This window comes from Rhineura floridana, chromosome 4 (genome assembly GCF_030035675.1).
Source record: "Rhineura floridana isolate rRhiFlo1 chromosome 4, rRhiFlo1.hap2, whole genome shotgun sequence".
Classification (NCBI taxonomy): domain Eukaryota; kingdom Metazoa; phylum Chordata; class Lepidosauria; order Squamata; family Rhineuridae; genus Rhineura; species Rhineura floridana.
Genome location: NC_084483.1, coordinates 33,967,198 through 33,981,987, shown reverse-complemented (window position 1 = coordinate 33,981,987; position 14,790 = coordinate 33,967,198). Strand labels below are relative to the sequence as shown.

The 14,790-nt window shown below is 40.4% G+C and overlaps 1 protein-coding gene across 1 annotated transcript in view; it reads right to left on the bottom strand.

Moving 5' to 3' along the window:
* ROCK2 (Rho associated coiled-coil containing protein kinase 2) overlaps nucleotides 1-14,447 on the bottom strand; it is a 126,471-nt gene extending 112,024 nt beyond the window's left edge. The window contains exon 1 of the mRNA XM_061622773.1: nucleotides 13,341-14,447. Within this exon, the coding sequence (XP_061478757.1) occupies nucleotides 13,341-13,481 (141 nt within the window). The 5' untranslated portion in view covers nucleotides 13,482-14,447. The remainder of the gene's footprint in view (nucleotides 1-13,340) is intronic.
* Nucleotides 14,448-14,790: the final 343 nt, after the last annotated feature.

Here is a 14,790-nt window from a genome sequence, read left to right as displayed (position 1 = left end):
CACAACGCCTCTAGCTATAGAGATAACTTGAACTCAACATCTAGAAACCTTGAGAATTAGCAAAAACATAGTGTAACAGCAGAGTGTATAAGTGTGTGTGGGGGGTTATGATACTTTATTAGTAAAGCAGCTTGGCTATTATAAGAAAGGCTCCTTACTCCAAATTTCTCTACCAACTAAATAAAAATTAGGACTTGCTCTGGAGTCTGTATAGCACATTCTTGAGATAAAATATAGCATTTATCAGTAATATGACACCAGATGAACATTTTTAGAATCTTCTGATAAACATTCTCCTGAATAAAGCTGGTTTTGGTTTTTTTAAATAAAGTTTTTAATATTCAGACTTTCAGAAATGGAATCAGATATCTTGAATACTTTTAAAGAGCTAAACTGCCAACAGTTTTTAAACTCAGTAAATCAGGAATATGTCTCCCCACTCCACCCCCAAAATTAGTGGGAAGCAAGTTTGAAGTTCTCGGCTTTTCAGTAATAGATGTAATGGAAAATATTTTTTGAATTAGATACTGAACAGAGTGAACTCATGCTCCAAATACCAAAAAGGAGATTCTCATACCAACACTTTTGACAGAAGTTAATGTGGTTTTTTTTTTTTAAAAAAAGAGACAAACTAATCCATTTCCATCTTGATGTTCCTACAGTTATGTTTGTGGCTGTGAAGATCAACTCTTTAAGCTTTCATGATAAGTCTTCAAAAGCCTACATCCAAATTCTAATGAGTATTCTCAGAATTAAGCCTCAGACTCCAATGGGACTTACTATCAAGGAAATATGCTTACAATGGCACTCAAAGTAAATACACACAATATGATCCTACCTTCTACTTGCTCTAGGGAAGCCTTCCTCAACCTGGTGCCCTCCCCCAAACCCACAACCATGTGTTTCCCCCCAACCCTCTGGAACAGATTTGAGGGATGGGAAGAGAGGGAGCGAAAGTTCAGTTATGTGCAATGATTTAATTAAATATTTCAAAAGGCAGCTCCAAAGATATTTTAACTACAGCAATACTGGTCTACCACCCTCACATGAAATTCCTTGTAACAGATACAAAGTAAAACTAAAGGAATCTCTTACAGAAGCAATTGCCCTAATATTCTACAATGCCTGAGCAGTGTAATTAGTTTGCACAAAAGTCCTTCACAAGATAGTATTGCATTTCCTGACTAGGCTCAAACTGAAAAGGGTTACATAAACATTGTCTTGCTTTTCAACCGACTTGCAGTCTGCGTCATCTGCTCAGCAAAAATCTGCATGCAACCCAGGAACCTCTTTTGCTTCCAATTAACAGAACATGCAAAGCACTCTTGAAGTGTTACAACACAAGAATTGGATTCCAGTCTAGTAGTCTATGTATGTGCCAATTAAATTCCAGTCATTAACTATGGGATGGTGACAATATCAATACTTTCACAATCTCGTATTTCCAAGCCAAAGAATACTGATGTTGTGTGGCTATTGCTAACTCAACAAAACTATGATTTTGCTATTAAAATGAGCAGGCTCACTTTGTCCCACTTCTAAATTAAATAAAGTAGTCAGAGAGGTCCAGCCAACAAGATGTGTAACATTAAGTAGCTTCAGGAAAAGGGGTATGGGAAGTGTCTTCGGACATAGGATGCCAGAAGCATGGGCTGAACACAGGACTGCAATTCCCCAGAACCTCTATATATTAGTCTTTCTACTCTCCACTCATTTAACATTATCATGAAAACAGATAAAACATCCACTCTAGAAAAATGAGACTGTTTGCCTGTAGTTTTAACTATAAACTACAATGGAGGATTATGATTCTCCATAATCACTAGGCAAAACTTGTGCCAAATACAGAAGTCCAGGGGGCAATATCATAATCATATACACTGTGAAGGAGACACAATGCAGGTGCAAGTAAGAGTGATCACCAGCCAAAAGATCCCTCACTTTTATGTATTCCAGCCTACTGTGATGATGAGACTAGAGTAAGCTACTGTTAAAAGTGGAACTATGGATGCATCTCTGCATTTCCACTATGTTCATTGATAAATGAAAATAGATCCTCTCTAAATGCTGTACACTGTCTTTTAAACTCTGAAACTTGCAATGTATTCACTCAGTGGTAAATTTGACAAAACCTGATACTTTATGGGTCTCCATTACTATTCAACAACTGGTCTCAGCCTGCCTAGAATAAATGACTCTCTGAACAGTCCTGCTTCCTGTTGAGTTGAACACACATTTCTAACTCATAATTCAAACTCATCCACACAGTTGTCTGGGCATATTTTCCCCCAAACACACACATGAAAATGCAACTACATAGAGAAACAGCTCAACAGTGTGATCATAGCAGCTAACCTATTCCAAGTTAGCTTCCAGTTCACACCATGCTCCTCTCTACATGTAACTGCATACAGAGGAGAAAACAGTAAAAAAACAAAAGGACTGAGAACTGATCTTCAGGCAAGAAGACACACACACACCTAATCTGGAAACTCAGTTTGTTGTACAAATCTCAACACATACTTTCTTTTACACTAGATATGGCTTTTAAATGAATTGCATATTTAAATGGCCCAGAGTTTAAAATTGCGGCCACTAAAACTATTTTAACTAAAAATAGTGAAAAACTATTTTCACTAAACCTTTCAGTATACCTCTCACTTAATTATTCAATACTACTAAAAGTGCTATTTTTGTCCCTTATGTAAAAAGTAGTATCATTTTAGTGTTTAGTTGCTTTAAAAAAACCCACACATTTGATGGAGACGACATCAATCACATATAGATACTTGGTTTACTTAAATTCAAGAGCTATTTTTTTCCAGAGGGAAGCAGACTATAAGATGTTTATTTTTGTATTTTCCTGCCATAAGAATCAGGAACAAGCACGGGGGGGGGGAGTCACATCCTGGTGCAGAATGAACAAATAAGGCTTTCTGGTCTTCTCAGACTGCCTCAGATCACAACTGAAAACAGTCCCACAGTTAGCACATAATCTTAAAGTCAATATCATTTCCCACACAACACAGACTTAACTGAAATAAATATAAGCTTAATTTATACATTAGTTATTGGCCAAGAATCAATACTTTGTATTTAACTTAAAAGGAACATCTAACTTATCTAAAGCTAAGGGCTGCCTCACACAAGGTATTTTGCAGTACATGAAAAACAGTCATTTCCCATTTGCTTGCATGTACAAACATTATATGTGAATCTGCCAAACACAGATAACAGCTGGCTGTGATTTCCACAGCAGCACTTTTTAAAGCTACAACAATCAGGGAAATTATTGCCAGCTTATTGATTGGCTGATCTATGCCTTACATTGACCACAAAATACATCCTTAAGTCAGTAAAGACCACTTGTGTGTGTGGAAAGAAACCCCTGAGAACTGGATTAACCAATTCTGTTTGACAGTAAACTCAAACAAATATACAATAGACTGATTAGGTAACTCAGTCAAGAAATGGAAAAACTTAGGTGGTCAAAGAGTTTCTGATGTGAGTTTTCAGTTTGTATTCTGAGACAAGAGCCATTTGCTAAGTTGTGTGGCAATACCATGCAGCAGAAAAAGAAGCAATCCCCTCAGAAATAGAACATCTGTTAAACCTAGGCTGATCCCAGGAGAGGATAAACCAAAGTTTTATAGCAAGACCACCTATGGCTTCCATGGCACAACTGTTAACATTTCTGCAGTTCTTAAAATATTCAAACACAATAAAACTGTAACTACAATTAAACTAATGAACTGTGAAAATCAGTGACAGAATAGCTTAAAATTAAGGCACATTAGCACTTCTTACAGAACTTTTAAGGAGTTCATACAAGGTGGCTTTTGTGACATTTAGCTATACATTCTAATGTGTGAGCTGTCAAAGTGCCAGCATTCAAGAATATGAGTAACAATGTTCCTTGTGACTCCTTATAAGTATGGTATGCTTCCAAGCATACAGAACATTGGTGAGGGTATCACTTAAAAATGATGTTTCATAACAATCCATAGTTCCCAGGAGAAAAGGAATAGCATGAGCTATTTAAATACCCACATCAAGATGATACAAGGACAAACTGTCAGCACCTCTCTGCTTTCACAACAGAAGTCATGGTGTTATTTTCACTCACCCATTGCACTAACAGTAGGAGAGGTAGAGTCAATATTCTACAACTCCTAATGATGTGTCAGTAAATCATCATGCTAAAACCATCTAGGTTTACTAAGGTGTTAAAATGGTCGGTTAACAACAGATCCCACAAGTGCACCATTATCAAGTTAATGTTGCTTTAGAATCAGTGCCCAATAATGATTTTCCTTAATTAAATCAAATCATGACCAAATTGTCTCTTACCTAGTACTTGGAAACAAGCCTATAATTCAGAAAACAATACTTGACAAACTGGATTTGGCAGGAGAGAATTGTCCAGGGTGGGTGGTGGTAGCTCATTAGGCAAACAGACTGGAAGAGTGGAAGACAGCGAAGAGGAGAGAGTACCTGGCCCAAAAGTGGAAGATTTGAATGTGATTTACATCAAGGGATTTTTTTTTTTAAGAATAAACTGTCTTTCTGTACAGAGATAGAAGTGTGAGGTATAAATTATCCAAAAAACAAACACATTCAAAGGAATCATCTCCAAGCAGTCAATTACTGCATTTCACATGTATGTATTTCTTTGACTGCTTCACAAGTTTTGTGTGTGTGTGTTTGGTCGGTTCACACCATACAAGGCTATTCACTGGAGCATTTGTTTGCATATTGCTTAATCACTACAGTCCTTTGATAACACATTACTTGAAAAGGAGATAGGTGAATTAATAGAGATCATTATTATACTGTATGAATTCTCTTTTGGCAGGATACAGTGTAACTGAATCCCAATTTACAGCAGGTTACATCTTCATCAGAATCAAGTAATAAAGCTTTTCTTAACTTTATCACTTCAGACACAAGGTGAGGAATATACTCTTTTCTACAAAAAATAAAACACTAAGTATCAGAGAAAAACATCCAGCTTGCTTCTTCCAAATGTGCTACTTGGTAGACTTAAGGGTGGCTGTTTTGTTGCTGCTGCTTATAGAAACATGGGATTGCATGCAGCTAAGTTCTCCTCAGAGTAGGCCTACTAAAATTAATAGACCTATGTTAGTCATGTCCATTGATTTCAATGAGTCTAATCTGAGTATGACCAACTTTGGATTTGCATGAATTACCTGCCAATGCATGAATGACAGCTCCACAATTATTAAATTATCTAGGTGAACACACTTGAGTGCAATTTAGGCATTTGCCTGAATATGTGAGGACTTAAAACATGTAGCAGGCCAGGGATGCACAAACAAGTCTCATCCCAACTTCCCCAGCTGTGTGGGCTTCTCTTCAGACCTTTGAGTGCTTAGCGTGAAGATCTGAAGGTTTCTAACTGCATTCGGTGAACATACTAAGAAACCTTCCCATAATAAGGAGCCCTTAAAAGACAGATAAACACCACAGGTCTGAAAAGGTCCTGTGTAACCAAGGATGCTTGTGAGTAGCATGCCCCCTATAAGTTTTAAGCCTTTTCATCTTTGAGTAAAAGTTTGAATATAGCTTTCTACAGTAGAGATACTGGGTGACAGAAATGCCTTTCATTCTAGCCCTATTTGGACATTGTACTTGTGTGTACGCTTTATAACTGAGTAGAAACTAAAGACAGCAGGGACAAGTAGGCTAAGCTTTGCTGCCCTGAGACAATCCCCATTGCCCTCCAACTTACAGAGTGCAAAGACATGAAGCTGGAAACCTTCTCTATTTATGGAGGCTCCCCATGTGATTTAGATTATGCAGGGTTCTAGATTGTGCAGGGAGCTTCCTTTACTCATGGAGATGAGGGGGCAGAGCTTAGGATGCTCATCCCCACTTGCATGTAGTTTTACATGTGAGCAGAACACCCACGTAGGACTTCTAATACTAGATGTAGAGATGCTGGGCAATGTAACACTGAAAAGCCAGAATTCTTTAACCCAGTCTTGCTATAATCAGTCATCAGCTCACCTCAGGAAGCAACTGTCTCCAAGCAAATGTCCAAATGAGAAACTGTACTTGCAAAGTTACAGGAAGAGAACCATGTGCATGTGCATGGTTCCACAATACTATGCTGTATTTACAACAGACACACACTCTAAGATTGAATATGTAGCATTTCTTCATAGAACAGATTGCAACATGTGCAACCACCATATCGCAACTCTGTATTTTGCAGATCCATAAAGGCTGCACATGCAGCAGTCTCTCCTGTAACATTACTAATCTTGCTGGGAAAAATGGAAGCCAGATTGGGGAAACCTAAGCCAACAATCTCACCAACCATTGCTGCCTATCCTCAGAGAAAAAATTATGACAATCCGAAAATGGGATTTAAAAGACACACATTAATGCTTTGTAAATTGCATATTGTGATGTTATGTTGGTCATTATGTTGCAAGTAAAATACACTTTAGGTAATATCTCATCATATTTTCTTACTGCTAACAACCTCAAAGGAGAGAATAATGTTAACACATAGAATTTTATTTTCATTTGTTGGGGGAGGGGGGAGAAGTAGGTGTTCTTGTGACCAACATAACACACACAACCAACTTAAGTTTTATTGTCCTAAGGTCATCTGATTTTATTTCTAACATAACATTTCTTCTCTGAGAAATGAGAAAACAAAACTATCAATACAAATAAAGGGTCATTAACCTATTGCCTATTTTCTTGGAGAGGATTTTAACTAAAGATTAAGAAAGCAAATTCTGAGTTATCTTGCATGCCACACTTCTGGTTGTTTTACTCACTTGTAAAATGTCATTTTGAAAAAAACTATAGCCAGATAATGAAACTTTGGGAAATTGTCTTTAAAATTACATAGAGAATGTTAACGAGGTATGAAAATGAAAAATGGGTCTGTAGGTTGATATTTTCATGGAAACACCCTATTGACAACTTTTTCAGTTTCTTTAATATATTCTTACTATTATCATAATTTGTATTACTCCATATTTGCTTGAACTTTTCCAGCAACATCCTATTGGTTCTTGATTTTTTGTAACCTACCACACTGAACCTTTTCAATAAAGTCCTTGTGTAATTTGCTATGTTCTCCTTACATTTTCTTTAATAAACTATTGGAGCCATCCTTAAATTATTTCGCACAGCAGGGGGCCAATTTAGTTGGCCCAGCTCTGAAAATTTACCAGAGCAAGGTAGTTGCCCCAATTTTATATGGCATGGCAGTTTTTGGGTGAGATGATTTTTTGCTAGGTAAACTAGAGGTTCTTCAAAACAATGTTCTTCAGAAACATTTAATGTTGCCCCCTGGCACACCTGCAGCTCTGATTTGGGCAGAGGTAGGCCTTCCCTCTATTACAGCCTGTGCCAACTACTCCTTGATTAATTATTGGAGAACTTTATTAGAATCTCCAGCTAGGGTCTTTCCCAAGCTGTGTTACAATCAGTTGCTGAAGTGCAAGTCTTGGACAGCAAGGTATCACAATTTACTTCAGACTTACGTTATCCCGGTTGAGACATTCTCTGACATAAAGTCAAAAGACATTAAAGTTACTTTTAGGCATAGTGTATTTTTAGACAGACAAGTTATTATTAATTCAAAATTTTCAAAATGGTACAGACTCTATAAATGTGATAATCAAAGAGCCGCCTATTTGTCAATGCGTACCTTTTCAAAACTTAGGCAAGCTTTTATGGCCCTTAGTTTCCATGCAATGCCAACAGCTTTGACTGACGGTAGATACTCGGAGGAGAGCCAGTGTGGCGTAGTGGTTAGAGTGTTGGACTATGACCAGGGTTCGAATCCCCACACAGCCATGAAGCTCACTGGGTGGCCTTGGGCCAGTCACTGCCTCACAGCCTCAGAGGAAGGCAATGGTAAAACCACCTCTGAATACCACTTACCATGACAACCTTATTCATAGGGTCACCATACATCGGAATCGACTTGAAGGCAGTACATTTACATTACTCCCGGACTCTTTTGGCCCTCCACCTTTGTATATATGGAGCTCCGGAGATCGAAGACCTACCTCATTACTTACTGTTTGTCCATTGTATGCATATCCTTGATCCAAATTTCTGGGTTTTATTTTGTCTTGCCTGCTTTTTAACTCTGTCCAAGAGAAGATTTGTCTCCTCTTGTCTGATACAGACATCACTATAACCTATAGGGTCTCATTTTTTGCTCTGGCAGCAAAATTTGTAAGGAGTAAATTTTATTTAGACCTGAGCTAGGTAATCAATGAATAAGGTGTTTTATATTGCACATGAAAACACAGCATTGGGTTTAGAGAGGATGAAGTGAATAGCCACTTGCACTGGGGTAGCAGCCTCTAGTACTGGTGCTCCAGAGCTTGTGATACAGCCAAGACACTTTTCAGAGGAAAGGATGGGTTGAAGAGGCATGCAAGACTGACCATGGCAATGAGCACAAGATTTCTTTTTCATAGCAAAGGCACAAAAAACACTTCGGAAAGGGGTCAGATAGAGGAGCACACTGCCTCACATGCCAGTTATGTTGTCATATTCAGTCACAGAGATTTGTACCACAGCACCTACTGACAGAAACCAAGTTTGTTAGGATCAAGCTGGTTGCACACCATAACATCTTATGTAGCGTCTGCTTAAAAACCACTGTAATAACTTTTACAAGTCTTTCAGTTAAGATATTTTTCCTTAGCCTACAATTTTAGTTGAGACCTAGTTATTTACATCTTGAAAATGCAAACTTCACCTGTCCTCGCACTAGCAGAGTTGCAGCTTACTCACTTGCTAAATATATTAATGTCTTGCCCATAGGTCTTAATATCACACACAGAAAAAGCTGATGAATTACATATAACAGCTCAAAAAGACTCAATAAAAGGAAACACACAACCATCCTTATGGCAATCTATTATGTAAATAGAGTTAAGGGATTGGAAATGGCCTGCATAATCATGCAGTCCTCTTCAGCCCCACCCCTCTTTTCCACCACTATCCCACCTTTTTCAGGAAGTGGTATGGCATGGTACGACATCTGACAAACATTAACCATGGAAATACAAAAAACAAGTTGTTCCATATCTATTTTCTGGGGATTTGAAGTGCCTCGTTTTCACCCTTTCCATAGTTTCTGTTTAATCATGGTTAATGATGCTCAGATATTACCACGGTAGGGAAGGGTGGCAAACATTAAGAGGGAACAGAGTTGACATCTTAATCTTAGGTGGGGCTAGCATGATGTTAGGGCTAGGGTCTACATTACAGTATAAAACTGCAAAAAATATATGGAAAATATTTTTTTAAACATGATGTATTTACAAAACATTTTTGTGAACCCATGGCTCCAAGCATTCAACATCCACTTACGGTAGAAACAATGCAAACCTTAGGCAGGCATCTGGCAACCCTAATGGATCACGTCAATCAGTTAAATTCAACTTTTCTACTGAAAATGTATAACAAATGAGACCTGCAACAAAATGTTGCAGTGTGGAATGTTTCTGTTCTGGATTCCAGTCAGCTAGCTGTGCCCTTTCCCAAGATACTCCATTCTATTTCCTGTCCCCAACGGTCACTCTATATTCAATGCTTATTTAGAGTTTTCTTCCCCTAGAAGTTTTTAGTACTTCTGTAAACTGTGGGATTCCCCAAGCCTGCTGATACTTCTATAACAATCACTAATTATTTCACAGTGCTCAACAGAAAAATGTACCACCCAAATATAAGCTTTTGAGAACTGGTTCCTGTTAGAACAGCTGCAGAAAACTGGCAACACTCCTTCCATCAAGGAGATATGACTTTCTATTGACTCAATGCTGCTTCATATTAATAATAACTAAACTGGATTGTACTTAATTGTAAAATAAAAGATAGGTCATTAATATTCCAACTATTTATGGCTCACTCTCCTACAATTGCTGTAGCCATCACATACATACATAGTTGTACAAGCTCCTAATCCAAACTGAAATCTGAGCTTTAGCTTGTCCATTTTAGCATTTACAAAGATCTGCAGGGTTAACTGGTCAAATGACCAGCCCAAAACTGTAAATTGACTGTCATGACCTGACTGCAGTGAAATAGTCATGAAGCTAAGAATACCACTGGGTAAGCAGCAATGTAAGTTTTTAAAAAATCACATCAGAGTAATAGCAAAGGCAAGAGTGAAAAATCCTTGCTCTTGTCCCTTTCAGGGAGTAAGACACACAAACACACATCCATCTTACACTATACAGTAGGGCCCCGCTTATACGGCGGGTTAGGGACCAGGCCCCCACCATAAAGTGGAAATCGCCATAAAGCGGAACCCATTAACTATAATGGGTTGCGTCATGCAAAAATGCCGCAAAAGTGCAAAATTGGCTTTAAAACAGGGAATTTCCTCTAATTGAAAGCCGCTGCATCAGCAGAACGCCAGAAAACGGAACGCCGTAAAGTGGGACCCTACTGTAGCCATAACCACATTCAACTAGCATTTGTCTTTTATAGTAATGTGTGCTCTGTTTAATTTCACTTTAAACAATTTTTGTCATTTTGGGGAGCTATCTTGGATAAAAGACAAGAGAGTCAGACAGTTTAAGGACCTCAGTTGGAAAGCAGGACCAATGTTTAAGTAATACATCCATAGGCAATATGCATTTGCACATTATTAGGCACAACAAAATATACTTGTTCAGAAATTTCATAGTTAACTAACTTTTCAGAAAATAAATTGTTCTGTTGCAGTTCTAATAAGTTAATTGTTTAAGTATTTGATTAGTACTGGACTAAACAACTGACCATGTCCTACCCAATGTTTTGAAGCCTACTCAGAATGTCAATTAATAAACTTAACAAGGGCTGCATTCCTCATTCAGTTACGCACACTCACGTCCCACTGATTTCAATGGATACCAGAAACTATAATTTACTACAAGATTTCAGAAATGTCCAACCAAGATAAAATTTAGGATCCAAGCCTGAAACTAATTACTGTATGCCACTTCGGTTATTTGAATGAAATCAATCTGGTGTTAAGACAAACCAGCAGCTCTGGCCTATACAAAACAAGCTTACTGAATAGTCATCACAGTCTTTGCTAGCCAATACAAAATATTTCACTTCTTCCCAACTGTCAACAGATGCCCATGAAGCTTAACTGTTCCTAGTAACACAAAACGCAGTTGTATGACTTAAGAGACCATTGTAAGAAATCCTACTTCAAATATAAATTTGACAAATGGCTCCTGTTTTCAGAGTTATGCTTCCATTGATGGAAGCAACTTGTTAAAAAAAGTATAGCTAATATGTTCCTTAAATGTCTATTCTAATTCCATGTTTAAAAAGTTAACTTAAAAAGTGAAGTTAAGAGTGTCAGCTTTATTTTCATCCAAATATCTCAGTCATTATAAAGAAATATTTTGTCCTAAATATTTCACTAAAGATTTATCATACCATGTTCTCTATTATAAAAGCACACAGTATAGAAGTGTGCACACACTGCTTCTGAAGGTATTACTCAATGATTTTGTTGAAAGCAACTATATATGTACAAATTGTGACTTATACATATAAGAAATTACTTACTGGAATGACTTCAACTGTATAAGGTTCTAGACATACATACAAGAGCCCAACAATGTAACAATGCTAAGAGATGAAATTGTTGGGGGAAAGAGTCGTCCCAGAATTATTTATCTGAAATTTGTGTTTATTGTTATAGCTGATCCTGTAGACATAGGGTTTACTACATAAAGAGAAACATAAGAATACTGAGATTGGACACAGAAAGACCACTCTTTTTGCTGAATACAAGCGTACCATCCTGAAGCATTCTGCAATAGTTTCATCAAGTGACATGAATACCATCATTACACCCTGAAGTGGTCTGTAACAAGCATAGATCCCTCCAGCACAGACAGGCACATACTGTTTAGTCAGTTCCTGTAATTTGGCCAAGCAGGACTGAGTCATTTTTGCAAGCGACTCCAGCTGCTTCCCCCCCTCCCATGCCTGCAGGGAGAAACTCTTGGAACAGAAACAAAATCCCATTCCTCTTTCTCCATGAGTAGGCATAAGAACATAAGAACATAAGAAGAGCCTGCTGGATCAGGCCAGTGGCCCATCTAGTCCAGCATCCTGTTCTCACAGTGGCCAACCAGGTGCCAGGCATGAGGTCTCTGCTATCCCCAAAGCTATTTTCTTATACAGGCAACTTACTGACTGCACCACTCACAATTTCATGGTTAGAAGTGGAAAAATCTCAGACCTGTATTTCTTCCTTAATGAGCTTTTTAACAGAAAGGAAGGATTCTTTGTAAATACATATGGATAAAGAGAAACGCTTCTATTTAGGTTTGTATAGCTAATAAAATTAATGATTCCTACAAAACCACAACCTCTTCAAAATATAGTTCTTCCCAAAGTATCCCCACTCTGCATAGTGGTTGCATGCAGAAAGGCAACATTATAGTTTCCCATTAAGTTCACTGGGAAACCAAAGACAAAGCATCAAAGACAACATAGACATAGACTAACATTTCAGTACAATCAGGATTAACCGGAACTATTTGCAAATTATTCAGTGAAACTTCCAAGATTTAGGATCAAAATGAACACTGCATTCCTAACCAACCACTGGAAGAGAGTTCAGCTGGGACTTCACCCCCGAAAAAACATATTTAGGAATGATGCGAAAGTCATTCCCAACCACCCTAGAGTGAGTAAATAAAAATCTGTTTCTCAAAACATAAATGCTTCTCTCCTCACAACTTTTACACCCTTAACAACACACTTCTTTATTTTCCTCCCACCCATCCCCCTTCCCAGCTTTCTAGGGTGGGGAAGAAAACCTTTCATTCAAGCCAAGCTGAAACACAATTGCCAGCACCCTTCCCCCCTTTACTCCTCCCTAAAGAATGTTCGTTATATTTGCACCATCCATCCAATCAAGTATCTCAACTAAAAATCTCTCACTGTACAGAGTTTTGGGGAGTGGAGAAGAGGGCACAGATAGCGATTATTAACCCTTACTTAATTCAGACAGAACCCTTTCCAAATCCATGGGGAGAAGCTATAGTGGTTACATCCTCTGCCCGCCCAACTCTTCTCTTCCAAAGAGAAAGTGGGATCAGGCTCTGATCCTGATCTCACCACCACTCCCCATCCGCGGCAGCCAGCGGCTCCCTCTTTTCTCAACCACTTAAAATGCGGGAGTTGAACTCTCTCAAACACACCACCCCGAAACAAAATCCTCCCCAAAGAGATAGTTCTCTCTCGTGCCTGCATGCCTTTCATCTCTCCTCCAACCCATGCACCATCTCCCCCTCCCCACTCGCTGAACTCACCAACAAACTTTCTACATTGACCGGAGACCGGGGGTCCCGGATCATGGACTCCAGCTTCCTTTGGCGCCCCGTGATCCCTTCCCCGCATTCTAGCGGCGGGGAAGCAAACATTTTCACCGGCTGCTGTTGCTGATGGTTCATTCTCCCGCTCCCGGCGGGTTTCCTACCACTTTCTTTTTCCTCTCCCTTCCCGGGCGCCAAGGCAAGCCCGGCGATGGCTGTCTGGCAGGAGGAAAGGAGGGCGGCGGCGGCAGCAGCAAGCAAGGAGCGCCTTCCGCCGCCAGGACCGCCGGTAAGTATCCGCTTCAGGGCCTATTGAGTCGCGGCTGTGGAAAGCAGAGCAGCCCGCCAGCCGGCCGAGAGGAAAAGACGGGGCTTGCTCGGTCTGGCCTGGTCCGGCCAGGCCTGTCTCAGCAGCAAGAGAGGGGCGCAAGCGGCCGCCCTCTCCCTCCTCCTCCCCCGATTGGGGCGGGCGCTATCGCCGCTGCTTCACCCGCCCCCCTGGAGCCCCCACTCCGCTTCCCAAGCATGAACTGCCTAGAGAGGGGGAAGGTGGGCGGCGGAGGGGAGGAAAGCGTCGATTCCCGCGGGAAGCTCCTACCACCGCCGCCGCGTTTTTCACCCTCGCCCTCTTCTCCACAGACTAGGCGGGAAAACAAGTCACGGCTGGGCTTCCCACTCTGCCTCGGCCATTTTGCACCAGGTCAATACCCGACGGGGAGAAGACAAGAGGAGAGGAGAGGAGGCAAGCCGGCAAGCCAGCGGTAGAAGAGCCCAGCTTCCTCCCTCTTCTTCCTCCTCCTCTTTTGGAGGGAGGGCTAGGCCCGCCTCGCTGAGTTCTCTCTCTCTCGGGCGTTTCTGTCACTCAATGGGTCTGGCTGCCTCAAACACCCCCCTCTTTGCAAGTTACTGCCCTTTCAGTTACTCTAATGACTGCAGCTATCGCCCCATTTTTGTCTCCGCTGTTGCTGCTGCTCCCGCCTTAGGGAACTATTCCTGTTGCCGCTGCTATGGCCTCCCCGTTACCCACAAGCCTCCGCTCCTTGTCGGAGCCCCGCTAACAGGCAGGCGGGCTGAGGGCAGCAGGAGGGAGAGAAATGAGGAAATGGACAGGAGGGGTTTCCTCTCCCACCCTCGCATAGCTATGCAGTCAGTCACTAGGACTAACTATAAACCCCTTACCTCAGGCGGGAAGGGGGCTGATATTTGCGCCACAACTTGGCTTGCGAGGTGCTCACATACACGCATCTTGCTGCCCCGCTCAAACCCCTAAAGCGGGTTGCTGACTGAGCTGCAGGAATGGAAAAGCAAAAGTCACACCATATATCTGTGTCTATCTCTCTATATTTAAGCTGCCTTCAGGCCATCAGAAATAACAGGGTGACTCCCTGCCTCTGATTTAACCAGCCGCCTCCGCCGCCCGTTTTGACTGATGTGAAAATGAGGGCAG